We start from the raw sequence: 23,413 nt of genomic DNA on the forward strand, positions 1-23,413 counted from the left end.
CAGCAAGAGTTCTGATTATATTGTTGTATGGCAGTTTTTCCAAAAATCTTGTTTCACTTCAGTTCAGTCCCTCAGTCATGCCCAACTCTTTGTGACCCAATTAACTGCAGCTTGCCTGGCTTCCCTGTTCTTCACCAACTTCTGGAGCTTGCTCAAACTCATGTCCATCAAGTCGGTGATGCCATCCAACCATCTCATGCTCTGTCATCCTCTTTTCCTCCTGCCCTCAATCTTTCCCAGCATCAGGGTCTTTTCCAATGAGTCAGCTCTTCTCACCAGGTGGCCAAAGCAGTGAAGATTCAGCTTCAGCATCAGTTCTTTCAATGAATATTCAGGACTAATTCCCATTAGGATCCACTGCTTTGATCTCCTTGCAGCCCAGGGGACTCTCAAGAGTCTCCTTCAACACCACAGTTCAAAAGCATCAGTTCTTCGGTGCTCAACTTTGCTTATGGTCCAACTCTTACATCCATACATAACCACTGGAAAAATCACAGCTTTGACTAGATAGACCTTTGTCAGCAAAGTGATGTCTCTGCTTTTTAATATGCTGTCTGAGTTGGTCATAGCTTTTCTTCCAAGGAGCAAGCATCATTTAATTTCATGGCTGCAGTCACCATCTGCAGTGATTTTGGAACCCAAGAAAATAGTCTGTCACTCTTTCCATTGTTTCCTCATCTATTTGCCATGAAATGATGGGACCAGAAACCATGATCTTTATTTTTTGAATGTTGAGTTTTAAGCCAGCGTTTTCACTCTCCTCTTTCACTTTCATCAAGAGTGAAAGTTCAGTTCCTGTTTGCTTTCTGCCATAAGGGTGGTGTCATCAGCATATCTGAGATCATTGATATTTCTCCTGACAATCTTGATTCCAGCTTGTGCTTCATCCAGCCCAGCATTTCACCTGATGTACTCTGCATATAAGTTAAATAAGCAGAGTGACTATATACAGTCTTGACGTACTCCTTTCCCAATTTGGAAACAGTCTGTTGTTCCATGTCCAATTCTAACTGTTGCTTCTTGACCTGCACACAGATTCATCAGGAGGCAGGTAGGTGGTCTAGTATTTCCATTTCTTTAAGAATTTTCCACAGATTGTTCTGATCCACAAAGTCAAAGCCTTTGGCATCGTCAGTGAAGCGGAAGTAGAGGTTTTTCTGGAACTCTTTTTTGCTTTTTCTGTGATCCAACAGATGTTGGCAAATTGATCAATATGAAAAGGTAAAACTTAGTAGCTGAAGAAAAAAACATGTACTCAATTTTGCTTATGACTTTGGGTCATCAATCAGGAAGAAACTCCGTCTGGCAGTCTCTCAGTGGGGTCTTTCAGTGCTGCAATTAGATGCCACCTGGAGCTGAAGTCATTAAAGACTTGACTGAACTCTGGTTCTGTAAGGAAATTCCCAGAACTGGTCTAAGGATAAAGGAACATCATGTCTTCAACTGAATTCAGAAAGAATTTACATATTCAGGAAGAAATGGGGCAGAAGGGGAACAGAGAAGGAACGATACACACACACACAGAGATTAAAGCAAAATATTGATACTAACATTTAGAAACCCAGGTAAAGGTCATAAAGGAATTTTTATATTGCTTTCGCAACATTTTTATGTCTCAACATGCATCAAAATTGAAAGAATTAAAAGGTGAAAACAAGTCAAACAAAATTCATTGCCAGGACACTTTCACAAAAATACTCATAACATCAAAAATGAAATACCTAGGAGAAGTCCTAGTAGAAGATGGGGAAAATCTCTGAAATTCAGGATGTAACCAATGGAGGGATGTATTATGGCAATGATTTGGAAAACTCAACATTGTCAATGTCAATCATCCTCAAATTTCTATGTCTATTCTCAAATTTTTAAGTCTAATCTCAACGATACCCTTAAGCTTTTCTTTTGGTGAAAGTGACAAGCTGACTTCTAAATTTATGCAAAATACAAGCAGCCAAGAATGAACAGCACAGTTGGTAACAAAAGCAATGATATTAGAGGAGTTAATATAAAGTAACTCTGTAAATTAAAATTATTCAGACTAACTACAAAGTTTGAAATTCAGGGAGACAGTGAAGGACAGGGAAGCCTCGTGTGCTGTAGTCCATGGGGTCACAAAGAGTCAGACATGACATAGGGATTGAACAACAACAGCTACAAAGTTATGACAATTAAGAAAATGCAGTATTGGTGCAAGGATAGACAAATGATAACATGGAACAGAATAGAGAGTCTCAAATAAGGCAGACATACTTGCCCTTCTGCTTATGACGAAGGCAGCACTGCAGTGGGGAAGAGTCTTTTCAGAAAAAGATTCTGAATCAATTGGATGTCCATATGAAATCTTACCCTTATCTTACACAGATATCAATCCCAGAAGGAATGCACAATAATATGCAAGAGAAAAATGATAAAATTTCCATAAGATACTCTTAGAGAATGTTTTTACAATCTTCGAGTAGATGGCAGCCTATCAGGCTGCACTGTCCCTGGGATTCTCCAGGCAAGAACATTGGAGCGGGTTGCCATTTCCAGTCCAATGCATGAAAGTGAAAAGTGAAAGTGAAGTCGCTCAGTCGTCTCCGACTCTTAACCACCCCATGGACTGCAGCCTACCAGGCTCCTCCATCCATGGGATCTTCCAGGCAAAAATACTGGAGTGGGTTACCATTTCCTTCTCCTTTAAAGAATATAAGAAGCATTAAATGTACAGAAAAATGTTGGTAAGTTATATTTACATAAGAAATGAGTTCATCAAAAGAAACTATTTGATTAAGCAAATGAAAATAAAAGACCAAGGGTTAAACACGGAAAATAAGTAACACATATTTGCCACCAAAGACATTGTCATGGTAAGTTGTAATATCATATTTGTAACAGTCAAGAACTGGAACCACAAGAGAAGACTCTACACATGGACATCACCAGATGGTCAACACCGAAATCAGATGACTATATTCTTTGCAGCCAAAGATGGAGAAGCTCTATACAGTCAACAAAAACAAGACCAAGAGCTGACTGTGGCTCAGATCATGAACTCCTTATTACCAAATTCAGACTCAAATTGAAGAAAGTAGGAAAAACCGTTAGACCATTCAGGTACGATCTAAATCAAATCCCTTATGATTGTACATACAGTGGAAGTGAGAAGTAGATTTAAGGGCCTAGATCTGATAGATAGAGTGCCTGACGAATGAAGGAATGAGGTTCGTGACACTGTACAGGAGACAGGGATCAAGACCATCCCCATGGAAAAGAAATGCAATAAAGCAAAATGGCTGTCTAAGGAGGCCTTACAAATAGCTGTGAAAAGAAGAGAGGTGAAAAGCAAAGGAGAAAAGGAAAGATATAAGCATCTGAATGCAGAGTCCCAAAGAATAGCAAGAAGAGACAAGAAAGCCTTCTTCAGCGATCAATGCAAAGAAATAGAGGAAAACAACAGAATGGGAAAGACTAGAGGTCTCTTCAAGAAAATTAGAGATACCAGGGGAACATTTCATGCAAAGATCGGCTCGATAAAGGACAGAAATGGAAGGGACCTAACAGAAGCAGAAGATATTAAGAAGAGGTGGCAAGAATACACAGAAGAACTGTATAAATGAGATCTTCATGACCCAGATAATCATGATGATGTGATCACTAATCTAGAGCCAGACATCCTGGAATGTGAAGTCAAGTGGGCCTTAGAAAGCATCACTATGAACAAAGCTAGTGGAGGTGATGGAATTCCAGTTGAGCTCTTTCAAATCCTGAAAGATGATGCTGTGAAAGTGCTGCAGTCAATATGCCAGCAAATTTGGAAAACTCAGCAGTGGCCACAGGACTGGAAATGGTCAGTTTTCATTCCAATCCTAAAGAAAGGCAATGCCAAAGAATGCTCAAACTACCGCACAATTGCACTCTTCTCACATGCTACTAAAGTAATGCTCAAAATTCTCCAAGCCAGGCCTCAGCAATACGTGAATCGTGAACTTCCGGATGTTCAAGCTGGTTTTAGAAAAGTCAGAGGAACCAGAGATCAAATTGCCAACACCTGCTGGATCATGGAAAAGGCAAGAGAGTTCCAGAAAAACATCTATTTCTGCTTTATTGACTATGCCAAAACCTTTGACTGTGTGGATCACAATAAACTGTGGAAAATTCTGAAAGAGATGGGAATACCAGACCACCTGACCTGCCTCTTGAGAAATCTGTATGCAGGTCAGGAAGCAACAGTTAGAACTGGACATGGAACAACAGACTGGTTCCAAATAGGAAAAGGAGTGCGTCAAGGCTGTATATTGTCTCCCTGCTTATTTAACTTATATGCAGAGTACATCATGAGAAACGCTGGACTGGAAGAAACACAAGCTGGAATCAAGAGTGCCGGGAGAAATCTCAATAACCTCAGATATGCAGATGACACCACCCTTATGGCAGAAAGTGAAGAGGAGCCTCTTCTCTTGATGAAAGTGAAAGAGGAGAGTGAAAAAGTTGGCTTAAACTCAGCATTCAGAAAACGAAGATCATGGCATCCGGTCCCATCACTTGATGGGAAATAGACAGGGAAACAGTGGAAACAGTGTCAGACTTTATTTTGGGGGGCTCCAAAATCACTGCAGATGGTGACTGCAGCCATGAAATTAAAAGACACTTACTCCTTGGAAGAAAAGTTATGACCAACCTAGACAGTGTATTCAAAAGCAGAGACATCACTTTCCTGACTAAGGTCCGTCTAGTCTAGGCTATGGTTTTTCTGTGGTCATGTATGGATGTGAGAGTTGGACTGTGAAGAAGGCTGAGCACTGAAGAATTGATGCTTTTGAACTGTGGTGTTGGAGAAGACTCTTGAGAGTCCCTTGGACTGCAAGGAGATCCAACCAGTCCATTCTGAAGGAGATCAGCCCGGGGATTTCTTTGGAAAGAATGATGCTAAAGCTGAAGCTCCAGTACTTTGGCCACCTCATGTGAAGTGTTGACTCACTGGAAAAGACTCTGATGCTGGGAGGGATTGGGGGCAGGGGGAGAAGGGGACAACAGAGGATGAGATGGCTGGATGGCATCATGGACTCGATGGACATGAGTCTGAGTGAACTCTGGGAGATGGTGATGGATAGAGAGGCCTGATGTGCTGCAATTCATGGGGTCGTAAAGAGTTGGACACGACTGAGTGACTGAACTGAACTGAACTGAATACTGTCAGTAGAATGGATCAGTACATGGCCATGTGATCATTCAAAGCACAATCTACTCTAATAAAACAAATAAAGTGCTACAATATGCAACATCATATGTGAATCCCAAACATAATTTTGAGTCTATGAAATTAGATACAAAAGATGAAACATACTGCATCATTTTATATAAAGTTCAAACACTGATGAAACTCTCTATGTCAGTAGAAGTTCGGTAAGCACTTTTCCCTGTCGAGGAGGGAAGACACAGACACTGGGGACGACAGTGACTGTGGTGCTGGGACACTCTCCTTGCTGCTCTGGGCTGGGCTTCATACTGAGGTCTATACTTACTGCTCCTACATTGTTTTCTATGATTACATGTGAGCAACAATGTTACTTAAAAAATATATTATTCCCCTTCACACTTCTTGCTGTGACCTGAGAAATGAATGAACAATGAGAAGATCCATATTTCACCACAAAATCTCTGACTTTGAAGCCTGTTTAACCTCACTCTCTAGTCTTGGAGTCATTTCACTCCGGGAGCATCATGAGTACCAGTAGCCCTTCCCTTTCTCTTACCTGAGCAGATCACTGAGGCCGTGTTGCCATGGGAACAGTCAGGACCACCCAGGGCAGTCACAGGACAACTCCACAGGAAGGACTCTGCCCCCGAGCAGTGAAATCGGGCAGTTAAGATCTGACCACCTCCTTCCACCAAGTGTGGTCCCCCGGGGGTGGAGATGGCAACTCCACAGCCGAGCTGATGACAGACAACGTTGGCATTGGCCAGGCTCCAGTGGGAGGCACAGAGCACTCTCCATCGTCCAGAAATGTTCATCTCCACCTGCCCCTCACACGGAGAGGAGCCATTTGTCATGAGCCGGACTTCTGAGTATGCTGGTAGAAGAAGACAGAGTTTCAGCAAAATCACATGACTTTCTCACCCGAGCAGGGTGTTCACAGAGGTGAAAGGCCTGACCTGCATCTCACCTGAACAGACAACCTGAGCAGCTCCACTGTGGTGACAAGTGCCCCCTGGACAGGGCACTCTGGGGCAGACCCGCAGCTCAGGCTCCTCCCACTCACACCTGAACTCTTCAGCCCAGACCCGGGCACTGGACTCTCTGAAGAGCTCATGTCTCAGGACAGACACAGCCTTGCCACACCCCAGCTCTGCACAGATGACCTGGGCAGTGGGGAGGGTGAAGTTCCCATCAGACACTGGGATCCAGGCTTCTCCAGAATACACTTCTACTCGCCCTGAGCAGGGTCCATCCCCTCCAGCCAGACGCACAAATCCTAAGAGGAAACAACAACAAAACCAGTCAGTGTTCATGGTACTGACTTGGTAACTGGAAACCACACGTCACAGCCAGTGGGGTAAAAGTTTTTCTTTTTAGGAATGGAGCATGAAGAGAGTCTTTGACAGTTAGTGTCATAATTGAATTTTCATGAGCAGGTTTCCAAAGAGAAATCCAGGAGGATTACAAGGTCAGTTTGGAGTGGTTGAATCCCAAGAACATACACTTTGAGACTGGTTAGAAATGTGAATTCCTTGGTCTAGGAGCCTGGAAACTACAGAGCCCAATTCAGATCACTGGAATGGCTGAATACTGGGAACACGTGTTTTAGCATTTGTTGGAGAAGTGAATTTCTCATTTAGCAGCCTAGGACCTACATACAGATCCAAGGACACTGTATAATATTTAGGCACTTAAACTTGAACATAGAGATATGCAGACCAGAAGCCACCCAGAGGGACGCGGGGCTATGAGATTAGAGACCTAGCATCCAAACAAGCTTAGAAAGCTTTCATGGGACTTGTGGGGCTAATATTCTGACCAGTTTTCTCTCCCAGAAGCTAGTCCTCAAGTGACTTAGGTTAAGGAAAGTCCTGAGGCTGGATCCATGAGGGGATGCCAACCTGTAGATGGGTGACAGCTCCAGAGAAGAAATGTAGACACTATCATTAATTCACATTTATGTCATCACATCTTGTCTTTCTGATACTTTTTGATGCCAAAAAATTCCATGAATTCCTTCAGTGACCTTAGTGGGAAGGAAAATGAGTTACAAAAACTCAGAGAGTCATAGAGAGAAAGTCCCAGCCATCTCTCTTGAAATCCTAGGATTTGTCAAAGAATCTGGGGGAGAGTATGCTCTCAGTGGGAGTTTAACAGATAGCTGAGTTTCCACATCGTCTCCTATTAAAGGTTTTTTTTTTTTTTCTCAAACAGGACTCACAGAAAATGCTAAGGGCTGATAATAATTGATTTTACTACTATCATTGTACTAATTCTAACCACAGGAAAATATGCATTCTTCTCAAGCACACATGGAATAGTCTCCAGGCTAGGTTACAAATAAGCCTTAACAAATTCAAAAATATTAAAATAATTCCAAGTATCTTACATGACCATAATGGAATGGAACTAAAATTCAGTAATGATCAGAAAACAGGAATTCATGAATATATAAAAATTAAACCACACACTCATATTTTAAGATTGTTTTCCTATTTATATAAAAAATGCTATTTAGACAGGAATTGCATTAAATCTATAGAGGACTTTGAGAAGTACAGGCATTTTAACAATACTAATTCTTGCAGGTCAGAAACACAGAATGACTTTCCATTGATCATATAGTCTTTAATTTCTTTCATGAATGTTTTACAATTCTAAAAGAAGATGGCATGTTGTCAAAAAGAAGGAAGAAGAAGAAGAAGGAGAAGGAGGAGGAAATGAGCAAATAAGCCATAATTTGGAGAGTTCCAAGTTGAAAAAGCCTCAGTATGAATAAATATGCAAATATTTGTGGGAAACACTCATTGAGTAGCTTGTTAGCATACTACATCACCCTCTGCTCCTCCCATCCACCACCTAAACTGCTATCCTTTCTCATTCCTCTCACTTCAGACAAGCAAACACCATTTTAAATGATACAGATGGATGGAAAAGAAAATCAGAAAGTATAGCTACTGCTGAAGAAGTAGGGTGTAGGTAGGGCATATGGCATGCAAGGTGGGATCAAGGAAGTTTTGAAACTAAAGCAGGAAAACCAAAATAAGAGTTCATCATTTGGTCATCAAAGGAACACATTTTGAACTGAATGAAGATAACCCAATGAAAAATACTTTATTTAATTCATCAAGGACAATTCCCTGATTTCTGGCTGTGTTCTGATTATTTACTTCTGAAGTTCTTGCTGGTAAAGGACTGCTTAGTGATGCTCAACATCCAACCAAACAATTATTAGAATTTCCAAAAGAGAGAAATGTAACCCATAACACATTCTTTAAAAACAATCAGAGAGCAAAAGAGACACCAATGCATAGAACAGTCTTTTGGACTCTGTGGGAGAGGGAGAGGGTGGGATGATTTGGGAGAATGGCATTGAAACATGTATAATATCATATAAGAAGTGAATCACCAGTCCAGGTTCGATGCATGATACTGGATCCTCGGGGCTGGTGCACTGGGACGACCCAGAGGGATGGTATGGGGAGTGAGGGGGGTTCAGGATGGGGAACATGTGTATACATGTGGCAGATTCATGTTGATGTATGGCAAAACCAATACAATATTGTAAAGTAATTAACCTCCAATTAAAATAAATAAATTTATATTAAAAAAGACAATCATTTAAAGCAGCTTCAGAAATTACAGAAATTATTGAATTGGCTGAAGAGCTCCTTAAAACCCTCATATCAATATGCTTAATGAAGCATAAAAATAAACAGGGAGAAAAACTAGGAAAAATAAACAAATGAGACTTCTGAAACTGAAAAATATAGTACTGGAATGAACAATTATTTGGATTAATTACACAAGAGACTAGACATTGCAGAATAAAAGAACTGGAAAGTAAAACACAGCAGTAGAGACGATCTCAATTGAACCAAAGAGAGTAAAAAGGCAGAGAAATATGAATGGAAACACAGTGGCATGTAGGATAATATCAAAATATATAAAATATGTGTATTTGGAGATTCAGATTAAGGGATGTGCAGAAAAATATAAAGAGAAGATAAATGACATTTTCCCAAAGTTATTGAAAACTGTAAACCCACTGATCCAAAAAGCTAAACAAACCCCAAACAAGATAATGAAACTGTTCTCAGAAAACTTGAGAATGTAAATACTGAAATACATTGGTAAACAAAGAAACAAAAATATGTCAAAAGCAGCCAGGGAAGTTTGACACATTATATGCAGGGAACAAAAGGATAAGTATTATTTACTGACTTTTTGTTGGAGGCAATGAAAGTCAGATGACAATGTAAGAACATATTTAAAGTATTGGGATTGGGCATTTGTTACGCTAAAACTGAATCAGCTATGAAAATACTTTTCAAAACTGAATGAAAATTAAAATGATATACCCGTGGCAGACTCATGTTGATGTATGGCAAAACCAATACCATATTGTAAAGTAATTAACCTCCAATTAAAATAAATAAATTTATATTTTAAAAAAATAGATCCCATTTGTTTATTTTTGCTTTTATTTCCAGAATTCTGGGGGGTGGATCATAGAGGATCCTGCTGTGATAAGCTGTGGTACATATACACAATGGAGTATTACTCAGCCGTTAAAAAGAATTCATTTGAATCAGTTCTGATGAGATGGACGAAACTGGAGCCGATTATACAGAGTGAAGTAAGCCAGAAAGAAAAACACCAATACAGTATACTAACACATATATACGGAATTTAGAAAGATGGCAATGACGACCCTGTATGCAAGACAGGAAAAAGACGCAGCTGTCTATAACGGACTTTTGGACTCAGAGGGAGAGGGAGAGGGTGGGATGATATGGGAGAATGGCATTCTATCATGTATACTATCATGTAAGAATTGAATCGCTAGTCTATGTCTGACGCAGGATACAGCATGCTTGGGGCTGGTGCATGGGGATGACCCACAGAGATGTTATGGGGAGGGAGGTGGGAGGGGGGTTCATGTTTGGGAACACATGTAAGAATTAAAGATTTTAAAATTAAAAAAAAATAAAAAATAAAAAATAAAAAAAATAAAAAAAATAAAAAATAAAAAAATAAAATGATTTCAGGTAAATGAGAGATGATAGAATTGGAGGCCATCAGACACACACTACACAAAACTGCCTCAGAAAGTTCTTTAAGCTAAAGGGAGATGACAGCAGATGAAAACATGGATCCTCTCAAAGCTATAGAGACTGTGCTAAATGTTGATTTTCTATTAGAGGATTTAAGGCAAAAAATATTAGCAACAAACTATAAGATTCATAATAAATTTATAAATAGAATTATGACAATGATAGCATCAATGACAAGAATAAGAAAGTGGAAGAAATGTATAGTGACTGACATTGCATGTTGTGACATAATATCGTTTCAAGGTAAAATGTAATTTAAAATTAATAATTCAATGTTGGGATTTCCTGGTGGTTCAGTGGTGAAGACTCCACCTGACAATGCTGGAGACATGGGTTCAATTCGTGGTCTAGGAAAATCCCACATACCACAGAGCCACTAAGCCTGTGCACCACAACTAGTGAGCCTGTGCTCCAGAACCCAGGGCCCACAACTACTGAAGCTTGTGCCCCATAGAGCCTGTGCACCACAGCAAGAGAAGCCACCGCAATGAGAGCCTCATGCTGCAGCTAGAGAGGAGCCTCTGATCACCACAACTAGAGAAAAGCCCATGGAGCAATGAAGACCCAGCAAGCAAAATATAAAAATTACTATAAACTAAAAAATTAAACATTATAATCACCTAAAAATCTGATATGATTAATAAACCAATACAGTATTTATTTGGGGGGTGTTTTCTTTTTCTTTTTTTTTTAATTTTAATTTTTACTTTATTTTACTTTACAATACTGTATTGGTTTTGCCATACATTGACATGAATCCGCCACGGGTGTACATGAGTTCCCAATCCTGAACCCCCCTCCCACCTCCCTCCCCATATCATCTCTCTGGATCATCCTCATTCACCAGCCCCAAGCATCCTGTATCCTGTATCAAACACAGACTGGAGATTCGTTTCTTACATGATAGTATACATGTTTCAATGCCATTCTCCCAAATCATCCCACCCTCTCCCTCTCCCTCTCCCTCTGAGTCCAAAAGTCCATTCCATACATCTGTGTCTCTTTTGCTGTTTCACATACAGGGTTATCATTACCATCTTTCTAAATTCCATATATATGTATTAGTATATTGTATTGGTGTTTTTCTTTCTGGCTTACTTCCCTCCGTATAATCAGCTCCAGTTTCATCCATCCCATAAGAACTGATTCAAATGTATTCTTTTTAATGGCTGAATAATAATCCATTGTGTATACATACCACAGCTTTCTTATCCATTCATCTGCTGATGGACATCTAGGTCGTTTCCATCTCCTGGCTATTATAAACAGTGCTGCGATGAACATTGGGGTGCACGTGTCTCTCTCAATTCAAGCATGGAAATTGAAACTGTAATCAGAAATCTTCCAGTAACCAAAAGCCCAGGTCCAGGTGGCTTCACAGCTGAATTCTACCAAAAATTTAGAGAAGAGCTAACACCTATCCTACTCAAACTCTTCCAGAAAATAGCAGAGGAAGGTTAAACTTCCAAACTCATTCTATGAGGCCACCATCACCCTAAAACCAAAACCTAACAAAGATACCAAAAAAAAAAAAAAAAGAAAACTACAGGCCAATATCACTCATGAACATGGATGCAAAAATCCTCAACAAAATTCTAGCAATCAGAATCCAACAACACCTTAAAAACATCATACACCATGACCAAGTGGGCTTTATCCCAGGGATGCAAGGATTCTTCAATATCCGCAAATCAATCAATGTAATCCACCATATTAACAAATTGAAAAATGAAAGCCATATGATTATCTCAATAGATGCAGAGAAGGCCTTTGACAAAATGCAACATCCATTTATGATAAAAACTCTCCAGAAAGCAGGAATAGAAGGAACATAACTCAACATCATAAAAGCTGTATATGACAAACCCACAGCAAACATCCTCAATGATGAAAAATTGAAAGCATTTCCCCTAAAGTCAGGAACAAGACAAGAGTGCCCACTTTCACCGCTACTATTCAACATAGTTCTGGAAGTTTTGGCCACAGCAATCAGGGCAGAAAAAGAAATAAAAGAAATCCAAATTGGAAAAGAAGAAGTAAAACTCTCACTGTTTGCAGATTGACACGATCCTCTACATAGAAAACCCTAAAGACTCCACCAGAAAATTACTGGAGCTAATCAATGAATATAGTAAAGTTGCAGGATATAAAATCAACACACAGAAATCCCTTGCATTCCTATACACTAATAATGAGAAAGTAGAAAAAGAAATTAAGGAAACAATTCCATTCACCATTGCAATGAAAAGAATAAAATACTTAGGAATATATCTACCTAAAGAAACTAAAGACCTATATATAGAAAACTATAAAACACTGATGAAAGAAATCAAAGAGGACACTAATAGATGGAGAAATATACCATGTTTATGGATCAGAAGAATCAATATAGTGAAAATGAGTATACTACCCAAAGCAATCTACAAGGTTCAATGCAATCCCTATCAAGCAACCAGCCATATTTTCCACAGAACAAGAACAAATAATTTCACAATTTGTATGGAAATACAAAAAACCTCGAATAGCCAAAGCAATCTTGAGAAAGAAGAATGGAACTGAAGGAATCAACTTGCCTGACTTCAGGCTCTACTACAAAGCCACGGTCATCAAGACAGTACGGTATTGGCACAAAGACAGAAATATATATCAATGGAACAAAATAGAAAGCCCAGAGATAAATCCATGCACCTATGGACACCTTATCTTTGACAAAGGAGGCAAGAATATACAATGGAGTAAAGACAAAGTGGTGCTGGTAAAACTGGTCAACCACTTGTAAAAGAATGAAACCAGATCACTTTCTAACACCACACACAAAAATAAACTCAAAATGGATTAAAGATCTAAATGTAAGACCAGAAACTATAAAACTCCTAGAGGAGAAAATAGCCAATACAGTATTTAAATTAAAATGGTAAAATATACTCGAAAATTAAAATAAGAACAAAGATATAACATATAGCAGCAGCTGCTGCTACCGCTAAGTCATTTCAGTCATGTCCGACTCTGTGCGACCCCATAGAAGGCAGCCCGCCAGGCTCCCCTGTTCCTGGAATTCTCAAGACAAGAACACTGGAGTGGGTTGCCATTTCCTTCTCCAATGCATAAAAGCAAAAATGAACGTGAATTTGCTCAGTCGTGTCTTACTCTTAGCTACCCGTGGACTGCAGCCTACCAGGCTCCTCCATCCATGGTATTTTCCAGGCAAGAGTACTGGAGCGGGTTGCCATTGCCTTCTCCGACAAATAGCAGGCAAGTACACTAAAACCCAATTATGTCAATAATTACATTAAATATGAATAATTTAAGTACTCCAAATAAAAAACAAGATAATCAGACCAGATAAAAGAAGACAAAACAATATACTATCTACAAACTTTCATGTGTTTAAACATAAACACAGAAACATACTAAAGAGGTAAAAATTACATACCATGCAAACACAAATCAGTGAAAACTGTATATAATATCTAAATTAATATCATACAAAGTCAGACGATAAGACAAAGAATACATTCAGAGAAAAAGAAACATTTTATGATAATAAAATACAAAAGAAATTATATAGGATTGAAACTGGTGGGTTAAAAATAAAGTGATGCTTAGAAGAAAATTTAGAACCTTGATGCTTCCTTGATGATTACGTTAGAATAAAAATAGGAACAGAAGGAAATGGTCCAAGACTCCACCTCAAGAATCTACAAAAGCAACCACAATCATAACTGAAAAAGAGGAATGAAAACTGAGCATAGAAATCAATTAAGAAGAAAGCAAATACACCATCAAGAAAACCAATACAGTCCATTAGTGAGTCTCTTAAAAAGAACATTTACACGGATAATCTTCTAGCAAACCAATTAAGAAAAAAGAGGGAACACATTAGCAGCACCAGTAATCTTCCCAACATATAAAGATATGAGATATGACCCAGTGTTACTAATTTGAAAATTTTTTGTAAAATGGGCCAAGTCCTTAAAAACACATTACTTGTGAGACACAACTCACCAAAATTTGATACAAAAAAATAAGAGAAAAATATGAGTAAACTTATTTGTTAAACAAACAGAATCCATACTATAAAAATTTTCCACTAAGAAAACTGCCAGCTACAAATGCTAGCACTTTCAGAGAGCTCAGAAATGACTCCCACAGCAAGATAAAGGAAGAGAGGGAGGGAAGGAATGGGGGCAGGAAGGAAGTATAATACAGAGGCTGTGGTCAATGTACAAGTTGACTGCATCTTTCCAACCCTCCCCTCCTGCAATCCTTGCATCTTCATCCCCTCACCATTTTGCACTTCAATACTGTAGTCCCTGGTGGCTCAGGAGATAATCAAGACTCTGCCTGCAATGCAGGAGACCCAGGTTTGATGCCAGTGTGAGGAAGATCCCCTAGAGAAAGAAATGACAACCCACTCCAGTATTCGTGCCTGGTCCATGGGGTCACAAAGAGTAGGACAGGACTGAAGCAACTTGGAATGCTTGCACCACAGTCCTTCAAAATTTGTGTGTTCCCTCCCAGATCTTCCAGGTGAATTCCATGAAATCTCCTTGTTATTTCAAACAAGCTTCTCTACATTCTCCCTGGTCATTGTTTCCACTCTAGATTTCTCCTAAACATGGTACTTCACTTCCAGCAATTCACTACTGAGGCTGAAATTTCTCTACCATACCTGACTCCGAAGTTTGAGCAGAAGTACTCCAAGAGTTTTGATTAAGATAATGAAAACACATGCTATTCTAATCTTATTTCTGCTACATCACCACCACTTTCACTTTTCTTCACATCATTAAAATCTGTCTGAAAATACAGAAAAAACAGACCTGGAGGAGGTAACTAGTGACTAAAAGAGAAATAGAAGGAACCTGGAACCGTTCATAAAAATGTAAGAGTCTAAGTTAGAGCAATGGTAGTTAGGGAGTACAAACCACAATCAGGGTTTAAATATTAGTTCAGTTCAGTTCAATTCCGTTCAGCTGCTCAGTCATGTCTGAGTCTTTGCGACCCCATGAATCACAGCACGCCAGGCCTCCCTGTCCATCACCAACTCCTAGAGTTCACTGAAACTCACGTCCATCGAGTCAGTGATGCCATCCAGCCATCTCATCCTCTGTCGTCCCCTTCTCCACCTGCCCCCAATCCCTCCCAGCATCAGAGTCTTTTCCAAAGAGTCAACTCTTCACATGAGGTGGCCAAAGTATTGGAGTTTCAGCTTTAGCATCAGTCCTTCCAATGAACACCCAGGACTGATCTCCTTTAGAATGGACTGGTTAGATCATCTTGCAGTCCAAGGGACTCTCAAGAGTCTTCTCCAACACCACACTTCAAAAGCATCAATTCTTCAGCACTCTGCTTTCTTCACAGTTCAACTCTTATCCATACATGACCACGGGAAAACCATAGCCTTGACTAGACAGAACTTTGTTAAATAGCAGAGCACTTCCAAGTCTCTATATCTTAACTGGAATTAATAACAAGACATCAGTTTTCTTAGGGTAACATTGGGAGTTCTAATTTCACACAAAGTTTCAACATCACACACTGCATTCTCACTCAGATGCTCATTTATCAAAATATGGTAGAGACACCTGTAGTATTTCCACAAATTTATCTTCAGGTGGAACCATGGTTATGACATTGCGACTATGAGGGTTACTTGAGATGCCAGAGAACAGGTTTGTTTAAAACAAAAGTTTCTAACTAAAATTCAAATTCACCTTGAAAATAATTATTTTTAATAAGAGTGATAAAGAGAATGGAAGAAAACATTTTGAAGAGATGAATAGATTTATGACATAAGTGCTGTAGTGGTTTCACAAATGCATGCTTATCAAGCAGTTTGGTATGTCAGACATACCTCGATAAAGTACTTTTTAAAAAGGAAAAGAATTGTTTCCTTAAGGGCATCAACTAGAATCATCAAAGATCTGCTGAAGGTGAGATTAGAAAAGATCACTTTTCCAATGATCTTCCTGTACATAAACACCCAAGAGCTGATTGGCTGTGGCTGTTAAGGACCTACTGCAGATGTCTGCAGGGCTCTCCTGTCCCACCATCCCATTAGATGGGGTGATACTATCCTAAGTCCAGTCTTCTACCTTAGGGAATTCACTGTGATAAGTGACAATATCTTCCTCCAGCCCAGTTGTTCTGATGTGATTAATAACCTGGACATCCAATCTGCAATTGTGATAACAACTAGAAACATCTCTGTCAAATACTGTGAGCACCCACTCACACCCTAGTTTCACTGCTGTCTTTCCTGCATCCACTTGGCTATAGATCAAACACACTTAGGTAGCACTGAGTAATTCTTAGGAGTCACATCAGGTCCTCTTAGCTTCAATTCAGTTCAGCTCAGTTCCTCAGTCATGTCTGACTCTTTGCAACACCATGGACTGCAGAATGCCAGGCCTCCCTGTCTATCACCAACTCCCGGGGTTTTCTCTAACTCATGTCCATTCAGTCGGTGATGCCGTCCAACCACCTCTGTCATCCCTTTCTCCTGCCACCTTCAATCTTTCCCAGCATCAGGGTCTTTTCCAATAAGTCGGTTCTTCACATCAGGTGGCCAAAGTACTGGAGTTTCAGCTTCAGCATCAGTCCTTCCAATGAATGTTCCAGGCTGATTTCCTTTAGGAGGGACTGGTTGGATCTCCTTGCAGTCCAATGGACTCTCAAGAACCTTCTCCAACACCACAGTTCAAAAGCATCAATTCTTCAGTGCTCAGCTTTCTTTATAGTCCAACACTCACATCCATACAGGACTACTGGAAAAACAGTAGCTTTGACTAGACCAGTCTTTGTTGGCAAAGAAATGTCTCTGCTTTTTAATATGTTGTCTAGGTTGGTCATAGCTTTTCTTCCAAGCAGGAAACATCTTTTAATTTCATGGCTGCAGTCACCATCTGCAGTAATTTTGGAGCCAAAAAAAAAACCAGTCTGTTAACTATTTCCACTGTTTCCCCATCTATTTGCCAGGAAGTTATGGGACCAGATGCTATGATCTAGTTTCTGAATGTTGCGTTTGTAAGCCAACTTTTTCACTCTCCTCTTTCACTATCATCAAGAGGCTCTTTAGTTCTTTGCTTTCGGGCCATAAGTGTGATACAATCTGCATCTAAGGTTATTGATATTTCTCCTGACAATCTTGACTCCAACATGTGCTTCATCCAGCCCAACATTTCTCATGATGTAGTCTGCATAGAAGTTAAATAAGCAGGGTGACAATATACAGCCTTGATGTACTCCTTCCCCGATTTGGAACCAATCTTTTGTTCCATGTCCATTTCTAACTGTTGCTTTTTGTCCTACATACAGATTTCTCAGGATGCAGGTGAGATGGTCTGGTATTCTCATATCCTGAAGAATTTTCCAGTTTGCTGTAATCCACACAGTTAAAGGCTTTGGCATAGTCAATAAAGTAGAAGTAGATGTTTTTCTGGAACTCTCTTGCATTTTCAGTGATCGAACGGATGTTGGTAATTTGACCTCTGGTTCCTCTGTCTTTTCTAAATCCAGCTTGAACATCTGGAAGTTCACAGTTCATGGACCACAGCCTTGTCTAACTCAATGAAACTATGAGCCATGCCATGTAGGGCCACCCAAGACAGACGGGTCTTAGTGCGGAGTTCTGACAAGACATGGTCCATGGAGAAGGAAAGGCAAACCACTTCTGTATTCTTGCCTTGAGAACCCCAGGAACTCCTAGCTTCACTGCCTCTTATACGTGATGCACTTCAGCTGCTGTGTTGTAAACTTCAAGACTGCATTTTCCTGCTCCCTCACCATCCCTGCAAATGTGGTGTGAGCTCCCCCACTCGATTCATCATGTACACCAGTGTGATGAGATTTTCCCTGCCATGAGTCCCACTTCTGGACTCCTCTGACTGTGACCTAGGGACATTTAAATGCACCACTGAATTCCTCTCACTCATTTTCCTGTGTAACTGCACCATGACTTCGGGTATGGTCACTTGTCCATGGGTCTTCACATGCCCTTTTGGGGTCACCATTGCTTGGTTGAGGCTGTTCTATTGGCACATCACCCACATACCAACCTGATGGAGTGTGGTGACTCTGACTTTTAGGACCAATGAGGATAATAAACCTTGTTGCCTACAACTCTCCTATGACACACCCCCATCAATGTAGACATACCCTACTGACCATTATGTCAAAGAATACAGAATAATTATCATGCTGAGACTGTGTCACAGAGGTCAAATTCAGAAGCTGAATCTGTATGAAACTTTTGACCTCACCTCTGCCTCCTGTGACACATCACAAAGACCCTTCACCCAAGCATGTTCTAAAGGCTGTATCCATAATCTCGAGTCATTCTGGTGATAAGACAGAGGCTTTTCCTGCTAGAGATACCCACACAGACCAGACAGGACTTACCTGAGCAGACTACTCCAGCATCCCAGTCATGGATATAGCTATCATTACGATAGTCTTTAATATTAGAATGCCTGCAGTCACTGACAGTTGACTCCACCCCTTCACATGAAGTATACAAAAGCCAAATGGGGCCAACTCCTGGTCCAAAATAAGCCTGTTTAGGAATACCAATGGCAGCTCCACACCCCAGCTGTCTGCACGCTACAGATGCATCCTTCAAACTCCAGCTGCCATCAAACACTGTGCCCCATTCTCCTTGGTGCTTCACTTCCACTCTCCCCTCACAGCGGTGGGCTCCATCCTTCAGCCTCAGCTCCAGTACTGCAAAAGAGAGACACGACACGGAAATGATTTGAGGAGCCTTAGAGTGGTACAATATTTAAAACATTAGCTCTCTGAGGAGCAAAACAGTGCATGGGATATAGTATTTCCTGACCTCTGTAGTATAAGCATTCCCACCATGGCCAGCTCTAAGCCCCCAATGTGCCATCACTGAACACGGAGCAGGAAGGGAGGCACCAGGTATTTCTTAGGAGCCTGTAGAACCAGCTCCAGGGACACCACCGAGGACAGGCCTTCAGAGAGTCTGGATGCTGCCCTCCCTGTAGATGTACCCAAGGCTCCTAGGACCCAGCTTCCCCATCTCAGTTACAGCTCATGGCCCGGGATCCAGGGAGGAATTCTGCCTCTCCTTCCCTGTCCATAGGGAGGATCTCATCCAGCCTAGGAACAGAGGGCTGGTAACAGGCCCTAAAATGCCCTGGTTATTCCTGCCATCTGGTGTTCATGTCTTTGTGTAATTCCACACTCCAGTGTACCTGTAACACACATCTAACAAATGGAATTTGACAAAAGTGATCAGATGTCACTTTAGTGATTAAGTCATAAGATGACTCTGGTTTCTGCATATAAAAAGGAGTTCATTAGTAGGAACATCATAGATGGAGACATTACCAGTGTTCAGTTCAGTTCAGTTCAGTTCAGTTCAGTTTAGTCACTCAGTCATGTCTGAGACTTTGAGACCCCATGGACTACAGTACGTCCAACCTCCCTGTCCATCACCAACTCTCAGAGTTTACTCAGACTCATATCCATTCATCAGCGATGCCATCCAAGCATCTCATCCTCTGTCATCCCCTTCTCTTCCCACCTTCAATCTTTGCCAGCATTAGAAGACTACTAAAAAACAAACAAACAAACAAAGAAATAACCAAATATTTTGTGATTCTCTGATAGCTCAGTTGGTAAAGAATCCACCTGCAATGCAGGAGACCCCGGTTCAATTCCTGGGTCAGAAATATCTGCTGGAGAAGGGATAGGCTACCCACACCAGTCTTCTCTTGGTCTTCTCTTGTGGTTCAGCTGGTAGAGAATCAGTCTGCAATGCTGAGGACCTGGGTTTGATCCTTGGGTTGGGAAGACCCTCTGGAGAAAGGAAAGACTACCCACTCCAGTAAGGCCTGGAGAATTCCATGCACCGTGTACCCATGGGGTCACAAAGAGTCAAACATGACTGAGTAACTTTCACTTCTTCAATTCTTCAACCAGATATTTTGAAGCTGAATAATAAATGAATGGGCTTCCCAGGTGGCACTAGTGGTAAAGAACCTATCTGCAAGTGCAGGAAATGTAAAGACTCGGGTTCAATCCCTGGGTCCGGAAGATCCCCTGGAGGAGTGCATGGCAACCCACTTCAGTATTCTTGCCTGGAGAATCCTGTGGACAGAGGAGCCTGGTGGGCTACAGTCCATAGGGTCACAAAGAGTCAGACATGACTGAGGGGACTTAACATACACAATACAATGAGCAAACTGAAGAATTCAAGAGAGATTCAACAACAGACTTGACCAAGGGAAAGAAAAAGAAAAACGAATCAATGTGTTAGAAGGAAGATTAGTTGAAAGCATCCAAATCAAGGAGCCAAAATAGAATGAAAGGAATACAGAAAGCCAGTGGACACCATAAAGAGAAACAATGTATGGACTGGAGTCACGGCAGAAGAAGTGAAGGAGAAAATAATTAAGGGCTGAGGACTTTCCTGGTGGCGTAGTGGTTAAGAATCCACCTGCCAATGTAGGGGACATGGGTTCAATCCCTGGTCCAGGAAGATGCCACATGCCACAGGGCAGCTACGCCAGCGTGCCCCAGCTGCGGACCCATGCGCACCCAGAGCCTGTGCTCTGCACCCAGAGGAGCCCCTGCAGCGAGAAGCCTGCGCACTGTGGTGAGGAGTAGCCCCTGCTCACCACAGCTAGAGAAAGCCCACGGGCAGCAAGGAGACCCAGCACAGCCAAAAGCTAATAATTAAACAGAAAGACAGGCTGCAAATTTCCAAACCTGGGGAAAGATCTGGACATCCAAGTTCAAGAAGCTAATAAGTCACCCCAAAATCCCAAGCCAAAACCACCTTCTCCAAGACTCACAGAGTAAACTGTTCAAATGCAAACAGAAAGAGAGAATTCTAAAAGTCTAAAGAGTAGAAAAGAATTCTGTCACCCAAGAGGACTCCCATAAGGAGATCAGCAGATTTATCCAAAGAAACCTTGCAGACCATGAAGAAGGATTGGTAACACACTCCACCCTCACTCAGGGGAAACAGCTCCAGGGAGGAACAGGAGAGGGCACGAAAGAAAGGGCTCCCTACAGAGTCACAGCAGATCCTGGGAGGGGAAAGGACCATCCCAGGACCCCAGCACATCAGGAAATGAGTCACGGGGACCAGGGCAGGAACTTGTGAACTATACATGTGGGGCTGCACGTCAACTGATCTTTACAAACAGAGGGATAAGTCATTCATTGCAAGGACTGATGTGGAAGCTGAAACTCCAATACTTTGGCCACCTTATGTGAAGAGCTGACATGACTGAAAAGACCCTGAAGCTGGTAAAGAGAGAAGGTGGGAGGAGAAGGGGATAACAGAGGATGAGATGGTTGGATGGTGTCACTGACTCAATGGAAATGAGTTTGGGTTGACTCCGGAGGGATCACAAAGTCAGACACCAGTGAGTGACTGAACTGAACTGAACTGAACTGAACTGAACAGACAAGAGGCCCCTCTCCTGGATGCGGGCTTCTCTGCTCCCTAATGGAAACCTGGTGGGAACAGGTGAGGCCAGCGGGCAGAGCCTCTCACAGAGCCCATTGCTAGGCAGACATGGCAACAAGCAGAGGGGAGCCCAAGAGATGGGGGAGAGGAGCCAGAGAGAGACAGACAGGTGTACGATTTTCTCTGATCCAGTTACATGCAGTGGCCGTGACACCCAGCCCTGTGGACACCCTGTGTGCTTCACAGACCAACGGACTCAGTCCCTGCTCAGCAGCTCTGTTCCTCTCACACAGACAGGCTCCACCTCCCCTCACACACACACACACACACACACACACACACACACACACACACACAGGCTCACACACTCCCCTCCCCACACACAGCCTTACACACCCTCACACACTCCTCACTCACCCTCACTCACCCACACTCACCCACACATACTCCTCACACACCTTAATACATCACTTGCACACTCCTCACACACTCCACAAACACATACACTCTTCACACCCACATACACCCTCACACACACACCCTCACACACTTACACACACTCTTCACACCCTCACACATACACACCCTCACACTCACACACACTCTTCATACCTTCACACACACACACCCTCACACACTCCTCACCTGCACACATACACACACATACACACACACAATCACAGAGCCTACAGGAGTGAAGACACAGGAAACATAGGGGCAGTGCTCACACACCAGGCACATGGAGCGTGCGGGAACAGCTCAGAGTCCCCGGTGAGCTCAGTCGCTGGACCTTCCACACACTGGGAGCCACTGGGACTCCTAGAAGCTCCCTGAAAACAAGGGAGACAGTGGAGGGGACTCAGGCTGACCCAGCTCGGTCCAGACAAAACCTCACTGCTCTGTAAAATCTGTCGCTACGACCAATGGACCCCCCCATAGGAGAGGGACCAGTATTCACATCAGCATGGTTCTTTTTTGGTCAGAAACAGAGGCTCAGCTCCAGAACTCCAGACACCTGCCTGCTGTGGACCCAGGACAGAGGGGCAGCTCTTACCTTGACCACCCACCACGGTGCCGAGGAGGAGGACACAGAGTCCCTGCAGGGAGAGGTGTCTGCCCAGAGCCATCCTGACCCCACGTCCTCAAGGTCACAGTCCCAGCTGCAGGATCAGCCTGCGAGGAGGCGTCAGGGTGCCGACCGGGGTCTATATAGACCACCCCTTACACCCTCCCTCCTGAGAGCCAATAGCGACACCTCTCACCATTTCAGGCACTATCGGAGGCTGCATCAGCCACTTTCTGAAACTCAGACACCAATGAGCTTCTGAATCTTCAACATCTCCTTATATGAGCAACACGGTCCTTTAACCTCCTGCTTCTGTAGTCCTAAGAGCTGGGTCCCACCACTGGGACTGGGTAGAAATGGTTCATCAAAAATCATGAGTGCCTTTCTCTCCCCTGATCACCCTGGTCAATATCTGCAGACTGTGAAATCTCACAGGGTCTGGGTGTGGGATCTGTTGACCCGTGGAGAATAACTTTTGTAGAATCAAGTATTGATCTTCCCCGGCACTGAGCTCAGGGTGGAAGCAGAGAACTACAAGAAGTCTATTTTATTTATTTTATTTTTTTTAGTTTTTAGCTGTTTAATACAAAAAAGTGCCCAAA

The 23,413-nt window shown here is 41.9% G+C and overlaps 1 protein-coding gene across 1 annotated transcript in view; it reads right to left on the bottom strand.

Moving 5' to 3' along the window:
* The window catches only part of LOC128048726 (antigen WC1.1-like), a 60,144-nt gene extending 37,272 nt beyond the window's left edge, over positions 1 to 22,872 (bottom strand). Inside the window, exons 1-4 of the mRNA XM_052641151.1 lie at positions 22,800 to 22,872; positions 18,700 to 19,020; positions 6,147 to 6,455; positions 5,736 to 6,053 (exon numbers count right to left, since the gene is read on the bottom strand). Of these exons, the coding sequence (XP_052497111.1) occupies positions 5,736 to 6,053; positions 6,147 to 6,455; positions 18,700 to 19,020; positions 22,800 to 22,872 (1,021 nt within the window). The remainder of the gene's footprint in view (positions 1 to 5,735; positions 6,054 to 6,146; positions 6,456 to 18,699; positions 19,021 to 22,799) is intronic.
* Positions 22,873 to 23,413: the final 541 nt, after the last annotated feature.

Source organism: Budorcas taxicolor, chromosome 5 (assembly GCF_023091745.1).
Source record: "Budorcas taxicolor isolate Tak-1 chromosome 5, Takin1.1, whole genome shotgun sequence".
NCBI classification, from domain to species: Eukaryota; Metazoa; Chordata; class Mammalia; order Artiodactyla; family Bovidae; genus Budorcas; species Budorcas taxicolor.